Source organism: Heterocephalus glaber, unplaced genomic scaffold (assembly GCF_053883595.1).
Source record: "Heterocephalus glaber isolate CG9 unplaced genomic scaffold, H.glaber_assembly_v1.0 deba00001689, whole genome shotgun sequence".
NCBI classification, from domain to species: Eukaryota; Metazoa; Chordata; class Mammalia; order Rodentia; family Bathyergidae; genus Heterocephalus; species Heterocephalus glaber.
Window position 1 is genome coordinate 936162 of NW_028258414.1, and position 18002 is coordinate 954163.

The following is an 18002-nucleotide window of genomic DNA, read 5'->3' on the forward strand; positions in this document are numbered from 1 at the left end:
GATGGTTTCTGATTTCACCCTTCTGTTTATATTCATTGTATATATTTCAAACAAATTTTACAGTATGGACCATTCAAATTTTTGTCTTTTTAACTAATAGTTGTTTTAATACATAAATCAATACATTTGTAATGTGCTTTTATTAATTTTCAAAAATAATTTGGTTCTAGAAATTATGTTTTCTGAAAAATTTGCTGAATTTCTTCATCTCTTTATTACAGCCTGCTTTTCTACTCTTCTTCAGTGTGCTAGACCAGGGTGGGGAGTCAGTAAACTCTCTCCGTAAAGGGCTTATGTAGTAAATATGTTCAGCTTCATAGGCCAGATGGTCTCTTGGAACTGCTAAACTAGTGTTATAGCATGAAGGCAGCCACAAGTGACACATGGTGAATAGGCATGGTTGTGTTCCAAAGAAACGTTCTTTGTAAAATAGGTAGTAGGTCAAATTTGGCCCACAAGCCATAATTTGCCAACCTGCAGTAGACTCAAAGAATGCAGGTATAATCCCGTTCATCATTAAGGCCCTGGGCCAGAGTTGATTGTATCGACAGGTACTTTCTAGGACCATTATTTGCTGCATTCTGAAATGTTCCTGACTAGAAGAGTGGTGGAGCCTCGATGTATAAAGTGGGTGGGTACTGTAGTGTCATAATTCACTGAGATTTAAATGTCACATTAAGTAATAGTATACAGGGAAGTTCAAGGCATTGAAAGTAGGCTTGGGAGCCAGGCATGGTGGTACATTTATCCTAGCACTCTGGGAGGCTGAGAGAGAGATTTGAGCATAACCTGGGTAACTTAATGATTTAGCAAGAGCCTGTCTCCAAAATTAAAAAAAAGCCTAGGAATAGATATATTAGTAAATATGTTTTTAAACAGTTTAGTATAAGGTATAAATAATCTTTCTTTGATATAAACATATCTGCTGTGAATTTTTAATTTAAACTTAGGTGCATGTGTACCTGATGATCATCTTATCCTCTTCCAACCTGATTGTGGAACCTAAAGTGAAGGGTAGTTGCCAGAGCTTGAGAATCATTTCCAAGCCAAGTATGATTTTTTTCAATCATACATCATGTTTGTGATTAATAATAAATATTTAATGCAGAAGCTAAGAGAATCTTCTGTCCCTTGAAAATACATTTTTTCATGTTAATCTCTATAAATTTAAGTGAAGTCTAGCGACCAAAGCTCTTCCCAAGTTTTCTGACTATGCTTGATTATATTTTACTTCGAAATCAAAAGTTATCAGTGTCTTCCAACATCACTAAAGATGGTTAAAAAATTTAAAAACTAGGTCTGGTGGTAGGGCATCCCATGGGTTTGATTCCTAGCACAAAAACAAACAAACAAAAAATCTTTGTGTTTTTTTGAGCAATTTGAGTGAGAATGAGAAATTCTTTGCTATTAGAATTGACTCCCATCTAGTCAATTTCCCCTAAACATAAGTATTCCTTCTGTTATAGTTATTAAATACCGTGCAGTTACTGTGAATGAGGAATTCTTTTAGGCATTAGGGGTCTAACTATACATAATTATAACATGGGCCCTGTCTTCCAGATGCTTACAGACAAAAGGTAACTTTGATCTTTGGAAAGAAGTAATTTTTTAATTTTTTGTGTTGAATAATTGTTTTCCCCTGGGTGCATAATGTGGTATCCAGGAAATGTTTTTTTTAATTAATGGGATTTTTTAAAAGTACTGTGTTAGCTGAGGGTGGTGGCACATACCTGTAATCCCAGGTAGGGAAGGCTGAGGCAGGGGGCCTCACCATGAGTTTGAGGCTAGCTTGGGCTACATACTAAAAAACAAAAAACAAAACAAAACCTGAAGCCATTGTGCTATATATGTAGAGTGGGAAGAATTGTTAATAACTTTCTGTTCTAAATTAACTTTTCATCTTCTTCCCCTAGTTGTTCCAAACATCAAAAATATGTTAACTTGCTTTCTTAACAAGAAACAATTATTTGTCCCGTCCCCCCTCAATTATGCATTTAATAGGAATATTTTTGCACAAAAACAAAAGAAAAAATAAGAAACTCCATGTAATTCAGCCATCAGTACTAGCTCTACATTGCCTAAAATTGACTTAACTAAAAATAGAGGGCCATAGTCTTCATGTGGCAGAGAAGTATAGAAAAACCAGAATACAGAAAGCTTTTTTTCTAGAGGAAAGTTATGGTTTCATTGACATGAAAGCATAATAGTGATAATCTTCCCATATTAAATTTCTTATACTAAAATTATCTTCAAGAATTCAGGCCTTTGTCACCATCTCTTTTGTTGTCATCTTTGTGCAAGCCACCTTTATCTTTTTCTTGAATTATGTCTGTAGCTCCCCAGCTGGTTTCTCAGTTTTTCCTTCGGCAGTTTTTTTAAACACAGAAAGATTTTTTTTTTTAAAGTCAAAGTTAAATTATATCATCCCTTTGCGCAAAATCTTCCAGAAGCTGTCTTTTCTATCACTGTAAAACCAGAGTTCTTTAAATGACTTAGGAGACCTTCATAACTGTCCCCTGGTCCCTCTTGGATCTCATCATCTGCAGTCTGCCCTTCTTGACTTCCTCCAGCCATACAGAGCTCCTCACTGCTCGCAGATACAAGCACATCCCTCCTTGAGGGTCTTTGCATGTGTGTGTTCATTGTTTTCACTGCAGGAGAACACCACAGTCCTCTGGGGTCCACATGGCTGGATTTTTCTTTGGTTATGGATAGTTTTATCAATGGGGATCTTTCATGACCATCCCATATAAAATGGCAGACTGTTCCCAAGTACCCCACACCCTTCCTTGCTGTATTTTTCTCTACAACACTTAATACCATCTAATGTACCCTAATTTGTTTATTTTATCTGCCTCAGGACAAAGTGATAGTTTTATTTACATTGTTCATTGATACATATCTCTAGCACCAAAGTGCATGATAGATGCTCGGTAACTATTTGTTGAACAAAAGGACAAACCCAAATGATGAGCAATACAGCATAGCTCTTTTTTCTTACTGGCCAGGCTCAGTTTACTCAGAGAAGTTACAACCTGAGTTATCTTCAGAGAAGAGCTCTAGGTGCATTTTAATCCTTACATTATGTAACATTAAATGTGTTTAAACCTTGTAAAACCTTTTCAGGGATGAAAAAAGAGTTCCATCACTGAAGTTACTTCCATTTATACGAACATAGACTGTGTCTCAGATGTGTTAGAGTTGGGAAGACATGCATTTGGTTTCTGATGTGAGATCTTAGCATTAGAAAATTGTGCTCTTACATTCATATATTCTTTATTCCAATTTTAAATAGTAACACAGTTTGAGTCTTTTTAATATATCAGTCATTTCATTGTGAAATAACCAAAGTTAGGGCAAGTGGGTGTCCTCGAGACCACACACTAAAGTTACTCTGGTGTTGTTGTTTCCCACCCTTTACTCTCTTCTTGCACCCTGTAAGCGTTCAGTTTATCTGCTCATTTTAACTATCTTTTCTTACTATCTGCATCATAGTCTCTTTTACCCTCTGCTACATTCTTCAGGCAAAAGGCACAAAGCTACATCTTTATTAAAGGCTTATCAAAGGATAGTGCAGCAGGCTCAGCCCTCTTATTTAGATGGGCTCCCATAATACTTTGTTGCTAAAATTTTGTCCGTGGAGAGAGAGTTCCATCCTTATTTGACAGAGTTAGCTGCCAATCTTCCATTTTCTTCATGATACTTTGTTAAACAAAATGTCTGACCTGCACCTCAGATTACATATTATTGAGACACCAAAATTGTTGAGTGATTTAAACAATCAGTAAGATGTCAGCCATTTAAAAAGAAAAATTGTAACCATTTTGTCTTAGGTACTACATAGCCTTCAAGAATGATAATATTTCTAAATGAACATATTACTAGGCAATAGAAATGTATAACTAACCTATTGTACAGATACTTCATTTGCTAGCATAATTATTAAAAGACAAAGCATTTGGAATCTTGAAAGTGAGAAGTTACAACTATGTATTCAGATTCCTTTTTTGGATCTACCTTTCATGTGAGGGTTTAGGCTTTTAATTATGCAATTTGTAGATAGGGCTATAAGAGAACAGTTTAAGGTTGATGTGGCACTAGATCTCATCTATGTCAGTGGGACACACCTCTGGCTCTTCAGAACAGTAATATGACAAGATTTAAAAAGGTTTAGAAAACATAACAGTTGGGTTGTATACTGAAATAAGATGTCACATTTCATGCATTGGAATAATTTCAGCTCAGCATGGCAATGCTTCATTTCCCTTTTAATCAGAAGTCTAAATGGCAGTTAAATGGCTCTGAGTTGTTCTTTTTAACAAGGAAAAATATTTAGTACAACTCAATGAAAAAGCTCTTGGAAGGCAAAAATCTTTCAAAAGAGGAGTTCAGGGCTTGGGGGCAGAATAGATGATAAAAAGTTTTAATAGTGGTGAAATGGCTAGAAGAACTTTAGCATAACTTAATGCCTGCATTTTGTAGAAATGATTCAGTGACCTATTCTGAGCCACCGTACCTCCTGGGAGGCCATCCTGAAACCTGGGCCCCTGTCTCCTAACTTCTGGTCCTGTGCTGTTTTTCATTACATATTATAACTCCATAGTGTTCTGGGACCTGAACAGCTTACTTCATGTTATGTAGAATACTAATGAATCGTGAGGAGAGTATTTCTGCTCTACTGCATATACGCGTCTTACAGGCATATATGACTAAGTTAACAGATTTTTCCCAGGCTTTGTGTCCATTTCTCAATCTGTTTGGTAAGGGACACTTGTCATTATTAGGGTGACATAGCACCTTTACTGATGATGCATAGTAAATATTAGACAGCACTGTTTTTTTCCATGTTGAAAAAGGACAGTTAACACCGTTTCCCTGTTTATTATGCTCTTCTCAGACGTGTTTTCAAAATGAAATGAGAAGGGTCATCAAAATTTAAAAGAAACCATTTTTTTAAAGATAGGTTCTCTCATAAATTTGGGATCTGCATGATTTCTTCCAAAGAGTATGGCAAAAATTAGCTTTGCTTTGTTAGTTGATCATTATAAATGTGAGGAAAGATATTTTGGCAAATTCTCAATTTTTAATTATTCAGAGATAAGGAAGTATTTAAAAACTACTACCACCAGCAAGAATTTTTACTGAAGCAAAAATATAAATTGTGACCAAAACTAACTCAGTGTTCAAATTATTTAGAGCTTTGGATTACATATACTTGAAGTAATACTGGGCTAAGATAAAGAGGCTTCTTCTGGACTCTAAAAATAAATTTAAAATAAAATTGAGTATCTTGATGCTATTCTATTTCTTGTAAGTTGAAACTTCTCAGCTCAGAAGAAAAATGTTGCACAGGTTAAAAGAGGAAACAAAAAGTGAGTGACACTCTTGAAGAGAGAGAGAACTCAACCCAGGACCATGTTCACAAAAATTGTTATCCTTTATAGGCAATTTAATAACTGTTCCCTTATAGTTTTTGTTGTTATATTGCCTAACAAATTCAAAACTTTATCCCATTCTTGAAAACTCTTCAGAAGTATAGGTTTACTGAGGAGTTTAAAAGCATAGGATCTTTGGTGTTTTTATGTACATACAGACACACACACACACACACACACACACACACACACACACACACTCTCAGAGGACAGGGAGGAGGGAAAGAGGGAATAGGTGGTCCTGTGATTATAGAGCCATCTGCTGTAAGATTATGGAGTTGCAACATCATTAATGATTTTCTCACAGTGTTATTTCAAGTGGTAAATGAGAAGTGACAAACTATATTTCACATGGGGAAAAAAATGGACAACTAAGAGGCTCAGGAATTGGACAGAGAGCCTCCCTCTAATTTTTCAAAGAAAACTGGTTTGTCATAGTAGATTTATGATGAAAAGAAACATGCAGTTTGCTTCAGGTTTACAGTCTCAGTAATGATAATTCTATCTCATTGGAAGGGGTATCTAATAGGGCCTTTTAGGACATTTGCATGTTAACCTCTGTTAGTGTTGATGTTAGGGGAGTACTATTTGTTTATCTAAGAAAGAGATACATTTGATTTCTCCTTCAGGGGATGACTATTTTTACACATCCTCAGTCTAGTCATACAGCTGTTAAAATAGGGAGTAAACAAATGATTTTTTTCCCTAAAAATGCAGGTTATATACTAATTATTTCCATTAGCTATACAGATGAATGTTTTCTATTTTATTATTAAACATTTCTAAAACTCATATTAGACTTGAGATATTTCTGAAGAAGCAGTAAGAAATGTGCTGTTTTGTGTGTAAGACAGCTGCTGATGTGTGAATTTTATCACGTCTATGCTCTGCCTTGAGATATGGTTTGGGATGATCTGTTTCATTTTGTTCTCTTGGTGGTACTAGTAAATGTGCTGGTTTGCACATGTTACACATGCAATCTACCACCAAGCTACATCTTCAGCTCCAACCAGTGTATTTTTATGTGTTGTTTTGATGATCCATATTCCTACCCAGCAGCCAAATAATCAGTACTAATACTCTAAACTAATTTTTTTCTTGGCAGCACTGGAAAATAGACTCATTGTCTCACATATGTTAGGCAAATACTGTATCAGTGAACTACATCCCCAGTCCTTTTTATTTATTTAGTTTTGTGATACTGGAAATTAAACCCAGGGGTTACTGCACCACTCATCTATAGCCTCAGTGCTTTTTATGTTTTATTTTGACAAAAGGTTTTCCAGGCTAACCTTGAAATTAGTGATCCTCTTGCCTCAGCCCTCAGTAGAAGCTAGGATTGCAGGCGTGCACCACTGCCTCCAGCCTCAAACTAATCATTAACATTTACTAATAAGTCTGATATTGGGGGATATTTAGATATTCATAATTAAGGCTTAATTGAAACAGTTTTTTCCTTAGAGTGTCACCTAAGTAAAGCTCACAAGATCAGATCTTTGATATTTAAGACTTCTTATACATTAGAAAAATAGTAATTGGAAACCTTTTTACTCATGTATTGAGCAGCAAGATGACAGTGGCTGTTGAGTAAGAAGCACTGTGTGAGTTCAGGTCTATAGAACACTATTATCTTTAATATGCATTAAATGTTAATGGATTGGTTTAAGAGGGATGTATTATTTCACTGGAGTTTTCGTATGCTCATTTTGTTATAAAAGTAAATTTGGTAAAATATGAGAAAAAGAATAATTCAACACTTAGAAATAACCTTTCTTGCAGTGGAACACATACTAGAAAAATGTTCACTGTAATATTGGGATGTTGGTGTCTGATTTAGTTAGCAGTGCTAACTAAAATTCTGCACATTTGGTAGACAGCATCACTCACACGTCATTTCTGTCCAAGCCCAATTAGGAGAAGGCATCAGGGAAGGAGGGTCTTTCTATTTTGAATTTGTCTACTTAAACATTCTCTCATTTATTATACTCTTAAATCTACCCCACCCTTACCTTCATCATAGCCAGTAATGTATTATTTACTCAGTTTTATCCTTTAGGGAAATGTAGAGTCCATCTGTGGAATTAATCATATGTGAACTTTTAAGTTTGGTTTCATTTATTACCCTGAAAGTCTGTTTTCCAAGAATTGATTCACTTAGAAATAATTTTGAAATTTTTCACGAAGAATCCTATAAGTGGCTTTTTAAATTTAACTTTTCTGCCTTTTGAGGAGGGTAGGCTATTACTTGATTATTTTAGAAGAATATACAGTGAAGTTAACTGTTAACTGATCTTAATTAGAGATATGTAATTCAGTTCAGTTAAAATCTTCATTGGAGAACTATTTAGAATTTTTTTGTTACTTGGAACATTCTTGCTTAAGGATAGTTTTTTAAAAATGACTCTCAAAATGAACCAAACATCAGAGATACACATGAGCTAATAAAATAGATAAAAATGCTGCATGGGGCATTCTAAGAAGTTTTGCCTAGCCCTCCAAGGGAGATCTATTTCCCAATGAACAGAAAAATAAGAAGAGGAAGGTAATTTTTGTAGAGAAGTTTGGAATTTAAGCTGAAGTTTCCCAAAAGTCTTCACCTTAGTATACTTTTAAAAACATCTTTTTCTGACTCTTCAGAAAAGAACCATAAATTGCACAATGTAACTTTTTCTTGTCTAGTTTAGGTCTCTGCTTGATGAATAGCAATAAACATCACATCCTGAAACATTTGAGGGGAAAACATATTTGAAAAGTCAGTAAAATGCAATAATCCTTGAACCAGGAGTCATCAGTTAACTATAAAAAAAAAATGGTAAGGCTACAAGTTGTATTTTTTTCAAGTTTTTCTGACATTTTCATTAATCATGTTGCCTTTGTATATGGTAATACCCTCTTGCTATAAAACTTGGTGATTTGTTTAGGTTATTGGACTAGATGACGTTAATATTGAGTTAATCATATAATCTTAGAATAACACATAAATGATAATGTAGAAATTGTGGATGGAAAAAATTCAAGATAAAAAGTGCGTAACAGTTCAGGGCTCCTGTACAGACTGCACGCCTGTCTGAAATTGGCCCTGTCTCCAGCTGACTTGTTTTGTCAGACTGAGTCACAGGATTAACCCTTGACATGTTCCTTTAAGAAAAAAAAAGGCAGAGATTAAACAACTGCATTGACAAGAGCAGCACTTGATCCATCTATATGCATTTTTTCCTGTAATTTGATTCTCCTTAGAAAAAAAAAATGTTCTGCAGCTGTTGCATAGTTTAAAAAAATTCTGAGGAAAAAATTTTATCATGGAAGATAATTTATAATTGTGATAAAGCAAATGAACTACATTAGCCAAATGTAGTTTCTTTGGGGTAAGGCAAACTTCAAAAAGATGGTATTTTGGAATGACAAAAGACCTTGCCAAAACAAACAAGTAGAATATAGGAACATTTTATTTAAGCTGCTGTCAGTTTTCTTGATGATATACTGTTTTTGAGGGGTAATTCTAATATTGCATAGACAGGTACAGATGTAGTTTGTTCTTTAAGTTTCTACATCTAATCTCAATTTAGGCAGTAGTGTATACCAAATGACTATATCGGAGGAAAGGTCTTACCTACACATGTATGGGTTTTGTGTCTGCTTTTGAGAGGAAAAATGAAAAGTAGAAGCAAAACTTGTAGTTACTCAACAGCTGTTTAAAAGCTATTCTGTTTCACATTCAGATTGCAGGTTAAGAAGAAATCTTACCCACTTGCTTAATTAGCTGACTTTAGAAAAAATTTGATTTTATTGTCTACTCTGAGTTTCTTTTTTTACTAAAATAAAATAAATAAATAAATAAATAAAATAAAATATAATATAAAAGGCAACTGATGAAGTGTTAAAATTCACATTGTGCTTTTGTAGCCACATTTGCATAGTTGGAGTTACATTATGCAGCTTGTTTTATCAGACGACTAGTGTTCTCTTTTTTTCTATCAAGTACCAGAGAAATAAGCTTAATTATTGCAGGTGGATTTTTAAAATCAGTATAAAATTCTTCTCAAGTTAGAGCAATGATTGTAGAAAGAAAATTAAGAAGTATATTGTAGCTCCCTCACCCCCTTATTCTTCCTTAATGTCTATTGAAAAGTAAGTTTATTTTTCATAATTAACAGAAAAGGGAATTTTTATTTTAAATGATTGATTTTCCTTTTTTAAAGTAGCTATTAATAGAGAAGACTGTCTACGAAAGACTAAAATTTATTTGAATGGTTTTAAGGCTTGGCATTGTTAATTGTAAATCAAAGCTTTTTACACAGTTCTCTAAGGATTGAAATGGGTCTTTGTGGCCTCTCAGGAGGGAGGAAGTTACACACCACTCTGCAGACTGGCATTTTAATAGTCTGCTGTACAGTGATGTTCTTTTGCAGCTGCTGCTTAGCCTTTTCTATATCTGGAGAGTGTGGGGAGGTTTTGTTGTTGTTCTGATACTATCAGCTTTTAAAACATTGTGAAGTTAGATGGCCTTATGGTCTGATCCAGTTTTATTACTCTGATTTGATCAGTATGTTTCACAAGAATGGGGGCTTTTTGGTCCCTTATGGAATATCCCTAGAATATTTCATAAAGGAGTTCTGCTTCTTGAAAGGTGCCTTTAAACTAAAGTGATGTGACCCTTTTTTGCATCTTGTGATCTCCCCTCTGATTAACACAGTCCTATTGGAACCTAGGAGGCACACAAGGAACTAGCACAAAGAGGTTTTGCTGGGGTGAAATGAGAAATAAGAAAAGTTTGCTATTCTGTTTTTCTGGCTTAGAGTCCTCCACACCAAAAGATAAATTGGAAAACTGTTAAGTAACAATATTTTTATGAGAAACATGTATTTGAAGACAACATTTAAAACCTTTTGACTCAAAGTATTACAGTACATTAGAAAAATCTATGAGACTTTTATTCCCACCCTGATTAATTTTTCCTTTCTGAGAAATTTGAGTATTAGCATAAAACATGAATAAAATATTTTTTAAGAACAATAGTAAACTTGGAGGAAAGACTTTGAGGAAGTCTTAGTTTATTAGCTGCTGTATACATTTTTGTCTGTGCGTAACACCAGCCTTTCACAAAAAGGAAAAAAAAACTTTATTTTTTCTATTTAAATTGAATTGCTTAATACATGTTAGGTGTTCTATAAGACCACATTTCATAATAAACTTTTTATTGATGTTATGAATGAGAAATTCAAGGAACTTTATAAGTTAAAATCTATGCTATCAATGCTTTTATTTGAAAAACAAGTAATTGGTTTTTAGATAATTTTTCCTCTTTTCATAATACTTTTTAATGAAATATGTTCTTTTCAATTTTTAATATAATTTTATAACTTAAAAATAAGCATGGTTTGTTCTAGCTAGTTAAAGATGGTCTGTGTTCTCCAGGAAGTGATTTTATAGAAGGCTTAACTGTCTAGATCCTTCTTAATATACGTGATTCAGTGTTTCCAGTTCCTGATTGCTTGATCATGTGTTTATCAAAGTTGGAATCAACTTTAGGCCATGCCAGATGGTAATGTTGCTGGAGGTGTAGCAAGCAAGGTCTCCCCACCACAAGTGCTCTAATTAAAACTAAAAACAGATTAACGGAGGACCTGTCAGTTTCTCTTCCTTTGTGTGTGTGCCTGTATGCGTGCGTGTAAATGGCGAAATCAGTGTTTCTTTGGAATATTATCTTTAGCGCACTGTATCTATTTAGAATTTGTAAGTAAATATCTTTTAGTACCATAAAGTTTGTCTAATTGGTACCCTGTACCAGTGCAAGGACTTGATGGAAATTGAAAGAGTGACTTACAGCATAAGCTCTCCCTGTGTGCCCTGTGAGTTGGTTCAGTCCTGTTTTGCATAAGTTCCTTTTGAGTAGAGCCATGTGTGGGTGCATAGTACTGAAGACTTTCTGATTGCCTGAGTGGATGTATGTCTTGGAGAAAAACTGTGTGCATTAGCTGCAAACAGGACCATTCTCAACATGTACTGTGCTTATCCTGTCCCAGGAATGGGTAGCAGTTCCCTGATGTATTACTACAATGGGAAAACGGTAAGCCTTTTTCTTTGCTCATATGGCTTCTAAGTGACTTGTTTAATAGAAAGCAGTGTAGTTTAATTGCTTTTCCGTTAAACCTATAAGGTTTTGTTTTATTTTCTCCAATAGTAGTGTTAGTAAGGGCGTGTCTTTGACACATTCACTCAATAGTTGTTGGTTTTATTTTATTTTTAAAATAGTTAAGAAAATAAACTTAAATTAGTGAGTTATTTTTAGCCTGATGTCTTCACTAGCACTGAGCTTGAAAGCACATTTGTTTATATGCTTTCATATATTGTAAACATGTTATTTATATTTAAGATGTACACATGCACACACATTTACTATTATTTGATGCTTTGTAGATGGAAGAAAAGATGAAAGTCATTTTGGATATTCATAAAAATAACAAGTATGAAGCTCTGGGAATGATTAGAGAAGCAGTTCACTAGTGAGGGCCGTATTTCCTGTTTGGAGTTTCAGGTCCAGAGCCTGACTTTTCTGGGATACCATCTGTTTCCAATCATACTAAAATTTTGACCCTTACAGATTCATAAATCACTATCTTTAAAAGAATGCATTTTCCAAAGAATATTCTTCTGGTCCATTTATTATAACACATGGTTAGGTGTTTAAAATATTACTTTTTATATCATTAAGATTTCTCTTTTAAATACTTACTCTATTATTTAAATTATATAACTATATTAAGTATTTATTAAATAATGTACTTTATGCAAAAATTATCTTTAAAACCACAGAGGATTTAGATACTTTTTAAAAGAATGAATTTTTTGAGAGATTCAATAGGAATTATCTTTGTAAAGTACTTGATAAACATCATTAAAATGTTACACTAATAACAATTTCTGTTTGTGTGCCAGAAATTCAGTATTTTTTTTCTTAATCTTCCAAAAAGTAATTTCCCTCGGATGTCTTATGACAATTGCATATGTAGTTTTAGTGATTTTTGTAGAGGAAGAATTTTTAATGTTAATATTTGAAGTGATAAAAATCATAACTACATTTTTCTAATGTAGGTACAAAATCAGATATGTATGTCCTTTCCCTTTGTGCCTGCTGACATGTTTTGAAGTAGCCTATAGCCATGACCAGGGTACAGAGAACTAATAAAAGCACTTTTTATTTGCTGACTGCTTTGGTGAAAAGCCTCTTTGGATTCAGGCAGTGATTTGGTTGTGAACTTTTGGGGAAGCTTTCTTAGTGCATGACAATCAAGCCAAAATATCTTCAAACTCATTGAAAGTACGTCTCATTCAACTCCCCATAGGAAGCAGACATTTGGAAAAAGTAAGAGATAGATTTATATGGATAATGTAAGTGGAATTTTGATCTCTAATAATTTCCTAGCCAACTGCCTTTCAACTGTGAAGATATTTTTCTTTTGTGTCTGATTCTAAGTAAAACTGTTTGAAGATGGGATGTGGGGTGTGTATATGTGCGCACACGTGAGTTCAGTTAAATTAATTATACAGAACTCATGAAGCAAAAAAACTATAACTGAAATTGAGTTTAGATTTTATTTTGAGAGCACAGATCGCTCTGTTAAAACACTTTTCTTTGTTCTACAATGAGCAGTGTTGGTGGGGACAGCTTTGATAGTATAGTATTAAGTATTCACAGGCTTGTGATAGGGCAGTGTAGTTTGAAAATTGATAGCTTGTGTCTGATACAGGTCAAAGGTGACCTATATGTTCTTGAAAAATGCATACAGAGATGATATAGTATATTAGCCCTTCTGAATCACATAACCCTAGCCTTACATGTATTTTATTTTTATCCCCCTTTAGTTTTAAAAATTCCTAGTCTCCAACAGCTTTAGTTTCCTTCAATAAAAAAATTGTGTTATGTACTTATTTTGTGTAAAGACTATATAAATGCATCATAGTATATATTAGGAAATGTGTGCCTATCAATCCTTTATAGTAAAAACTAGCAGTTTCATTAACACTTTATAGACTCTTAAGAGAAACATACCTCTTGAGTTATGAAATTTTATATAATTCTCATGTTGAACAGGTTAGTTTTGAGCTAATTCTTTAATCTCATTTTATTGATTTAAAATAATAGAATACATTAATATTTTTGAAATGCTAATTAGTTCACAATTATTTCATTTTTAACATCCCATTACAATTGTTATGAGAGAGTGAGAAATCCTGAGCAGTTCTGGTCTTAAATCCTTTTCCAGTTTTTTAAGTTTTCAAGTTAGTTCCATACATTTAAAGGTGTTTGTGGTCTTTAATAGAACTGAAGAAACTCTAGGAAAAAACAGATTAACCAAAGAGGAAGAAACCTTTTGTATTTTTTACCTAAAGTTATATAGCCAATGTGGTCTTGTTAGAAATATAATAGATTTGGGTGTATATGTGCAGAAAAGAAAAGCCAAATGGTCACTCTTTTTTTCCCCCATTATTTGAAAAGAGATTAATGTTCTATGTCATACATAACTTTTTATTATGTAATTATATTATGCATCATGGCATAAGGCGTTAAGATGTGTTTGTGATAGAGAAATTAAAATTATTTTGAACATCCCTTTTTGAGGTTTGAAAAATAACAAATAGTGAATTTCTGAGGCTTGTATTTAACAACTCGGCCCACATTCAGTTATCTCAGTGATACAAATAATATCCTTTATCCAGAATGGTAGAAAGTCTTTCTTAGAGATGAAAGAGAGGAAATTTGTGAGCAGAAAAGACTCTCGTTTTGTTTTCTTTAAAGACTGAAGTTTCAGCCTCTCTCTGATCTAAGTGACCTCCATTTCTTTAGGTTTTGAATTAAAGATGTTGCAAACTTTTGGTTAAACTTTCTTAGTTCCAGGTATAAAAACTATAGCAGTACAGAAGAGACACAATGGTCTTTTTTATTGTATCAGAGAATTACTTTAATCTTATGAGATACAACAGAAATCTGAAATTTAAAACTCAAACTAAAGCAGGTGTGGTGGCGTACGCCTGTGATCCTAGCACTCAAGAGGCTGAGGCCAGCAGACTGCCATTAGTTCAAGACCAGCCTGGGGTACAGTAAGTTCAATGCTGACCTGGACTGTATAGCCATACCCTGTCTCAGAAAACAAAAACAAAGAACCTCAAGCTAGAAACACACTTTGAAAGTTGAGCTTCTGCAGATGGAATCTGGGAAAGAAGAGACAGAAGTAACATGATTGTAGGGAGTACTCTTTGCCAGGAACTCTGCTGGGAACTTTGTGTTCTTATTTAAGTCTCACAACTACTCTTGTGATTTAGCTGTTAACTAGCATCGTTTTTGTACATTTAAAAGAAATGAGATTCAAGGTAAGTAGTTTGTTCAAACTCCATCCAGATAGTAAGTCAAAATTTGAACCCAAATCCATCACTCAAGATCAGGTTTTCTATTTTATGTCATCCAAGGACACATGAATTATTCTTTCATAGCAAAGGGCTAAACTAAATTTGCCCTTACTACCATTTGTTTTAAAATATTCTGTCTTGGAAAGAAAGTGTGCCTGGGAAAAACAGTAGACTGTTTTTACAACTGTATTTGCATATATGATCACAGTAACAGTTTATGAATACTGATTGGTGTGGTTAGTCAAGCAAATTTTTATTATTTTTAGCTTAATTTAAAACGATCCTAGATATGTTTAAAAACTCAGGAAATTAGACTAGCAGGTCTCTTCGAATAAAATTGATACCCTGAAAATCGGTTTAGCCATGATTGTTGGCACCTGACTGCCTGTGTAATTATTTTTTTATAGGAATTAGAGACTACTAACAACTAGTTACTGTACATTGTAAGTTTGTCTAAAACTTATTTCTCAAATAAAAATTTTCAGTTAATAAAAGCACAGAAATCAATATGAGAGTATACAGAGCTGCATTTTTGCTTTGTTGAAGGATTTATTGCCATTATCATAAGAAAGTAACAATTAAATCAAATTTCCAGACTCTGTGTGGGCCCAGATAGTTAAATGAATCATTTTTATGATAGGGAAAACATGAAGTCATACAAAACTTCTCTGAATGTAGAATGCTAAAAGACATCAAATGACAAATCCTTTTATATAAATTACCTTGGATTTATTGGGTTTTTATTGTTGCTATTTGTTATTTTTCTGTTTACCAAAATTATCCAACATTATAGTGTATGAGCCCAGTTTTCTTTCTTGACTCAAATAGATGCAAATACCATTGAATTAAAACTGTAATTCTTGCCAGAAAAGTTTGTTGTCACAGGTCAGCTTTAGTGATGCTTTTGTGAAAGAAATGTATGTTCCTTTCTACTTGATCTGGACAAGCTGAAGGAAATGGATCAAGTGCTGGTCTTGGGGGTTTTGTTTTTTGTTTGTTTTGTTTGTTTGCTTGCTTTTTTTCCCCCCAGTGCTAGATATTTAATCTTAGCTACATGCATGCTCAGCAAACAGTGTACCACTGAAGTATCTCGCCAACCCCACAAAATTGTTATTTCAATATAAATAGTTAAGAGGTGGCACATATTGATATGTTTTATATATTGCCTTAGAAGAGAAGATTTCTTAGACATTAATTTCTCATGAAAAAAATTGCAAGTATTAGGAAGATAATAGTACTTACAGTAGAAACCAGTGAAATGTGCCCAGTAATATTAAGATTAATAAAAATGTGGTTGATGTACTACAGAAATTTTCCTTGCAATTAAAAATTAGTAATAGTCAACTATGTTACGCAGCAAAAGCAGTAATTGATTTTAAGATGCTTTGTATTGAAAGCTGGAATTATTCTTATTTCTAAAGAAGTTTACCTATTAACATGTCTCTAGAAATTTTAGGGAAAGAATATTGGTCCTTTTACTTAGGAAACTGTTGAAAATAAACGTGTATTAACCCTTTTAACAGAGATTCTAGGTGTGTGTTTAACAGGAGAGTTAGATGAGAAGAGCCTTCCGTAGAGAGTGCTTATGTGTGCCAGCTCTAACACTTCAGATGTCATATTTTACCATGCCTGTGCCTTCAGCTCTGGTGTACTTTTCCTGGAATGATTGAAATATTCTCTCTTTAGGCTTAGAATTATAACTCCAGCTGCAGATTGGATTTGATGGCAGAATTTGCTATTTTTATGTAATGTGTATGTTATATAATATGTCTACTGAAAGCATTGAGCTAATTATCAAATTTATTTAAATGTTTTATGTCATTTTCCTTGGGGTTATGTTTTAGTTTTGACAAGAGAAGTGACAAGTAAAAAGAAGTACCTAAATTTCAGGAACTTCAAAATTTAGCTTCAAGATACCTTTTTTTAAATCTAAGGATATACATAAAATCATACAACTTTAGATCCACATAATTGATCTAAATTGAGGAGAAAAACATAGAAAATTATTTTTAGTAAAATCTTTGATTTTTTCATAGCTGCCAAGCACTTACTGTAATGAATGTAGTTATTAAAACAGAAGTCTTATTAACACTTTTTAAACAGTCTCTTTTTACTAAGTTTGCATCCTACAAAGTTCAGACATAGTAGGAACAAATTTGTATGTAAAATAAAAAAATACAGTGATTTGTTTTCTTAATTTTTATGTTAAAAGACACATTCCCTTTCTGAAGCAGTTCTGGAAATCCTCTTTCATGAGTGTCTTTAGTTGCACTGTCATGCCTGCGTTGATGTCCTGAATTGACTCAAAACGTTTACTTTACGTGGTCATTTTGTCTCTGGGGAAGAGCCAGAAGTCACACAGTGCCAGATGTGGTGAATAAGATGGATGAGTATGAACTGTAATGTTTTTATGAGCCTGCCTCTCAATTAGATGGCAGTCAGCAGCCACTGAGTTCATAGCATATATATATTTCTTTTTTGGTACCGGGGATTGAACTCGGGTCCTTGCACTTGCGAGGCAGGCGAAACCACTGAGCTAAATCCCCGGCCCTCATAGTATATTTTGATCACACCTTGTAAAGACACTCTCCACTTCCAGAACTGCTTTAGAAAGTGACAAAAAGATCTGGGCATGGTGCTGCATGCCTGTAATCCCAGCACTCGGGAGGCTGAGGCAGGAGGATCTCCGGGAGTTCAAGGCCAGCCTGAACTACAAAGGGAGACCCTGCCTCAAAAAAAAAAAAAAAATGGCAAAAATGATGGGATATGTTCCAAGCAAGGAGGAGTGTGTTAAGGGGGATTAATGGCAGTGTGTCTTTTGCTATAATAATTTTTCTAATTTAAACATTCACTGTGTATTTTGACCACCGCTTTTACTGTGTGTAGAACAGTAATAGGTTAATCAGCAATACTTTGAACACTAAAAAAATAAATTCTTGTGCACATTACCTAGTTTTTGTTAGTGCTGACTCGTCAGTGTACATATTTTTAAATTATATACCCAGAGGCTTAATTACAGTTTTCAGTACAGTGTTTGACTTAGGCTTTTCCTTTTCTCATTGATCTAGACTTTTTTTTTCCTTTCAAGTTTTAAGTACTCAGCTAGATCTTATGAAAAATTTAATACAAGATATGACTATATAAAAATCAGATAAGGTAAAT

At 33.8% G+C, this 18002-nt stretch overlaps 1 protein-coding gene across 15 annotated transcripts in view; it reads left to right on the forward strand.

Annotated features, from left to right (window-relative positions):
• Tcf12 (transcription factor 12) overlaps positions 1-18002 on the forward strand; it is a 384470-nt gene that overhangs the window by 314115 nt on the left and 52353 nt on the right. Inside the window, exon 1 of one of the 15 annotated variants that reach the window (XM_004855750.3) lies at positions 10801-11502. The exons of 12 other annotated variants lie outside the window; for them this stretch is intronic. In XM_004855750.3, the coding sequence (XP_004855807.1) occupies positions 11434-11502 (69 nt within the window). In that variant the 5' untranslated portion in view covers positions 10801-11433. Of the gene's footprint in view, positions 1-10800; positions 11503-18002 lie in introns of those variants that run through there. 2 more of the 15 variants (XM_087199165.1, XM_004855751.3) reach the window with 2 other exon arrangements.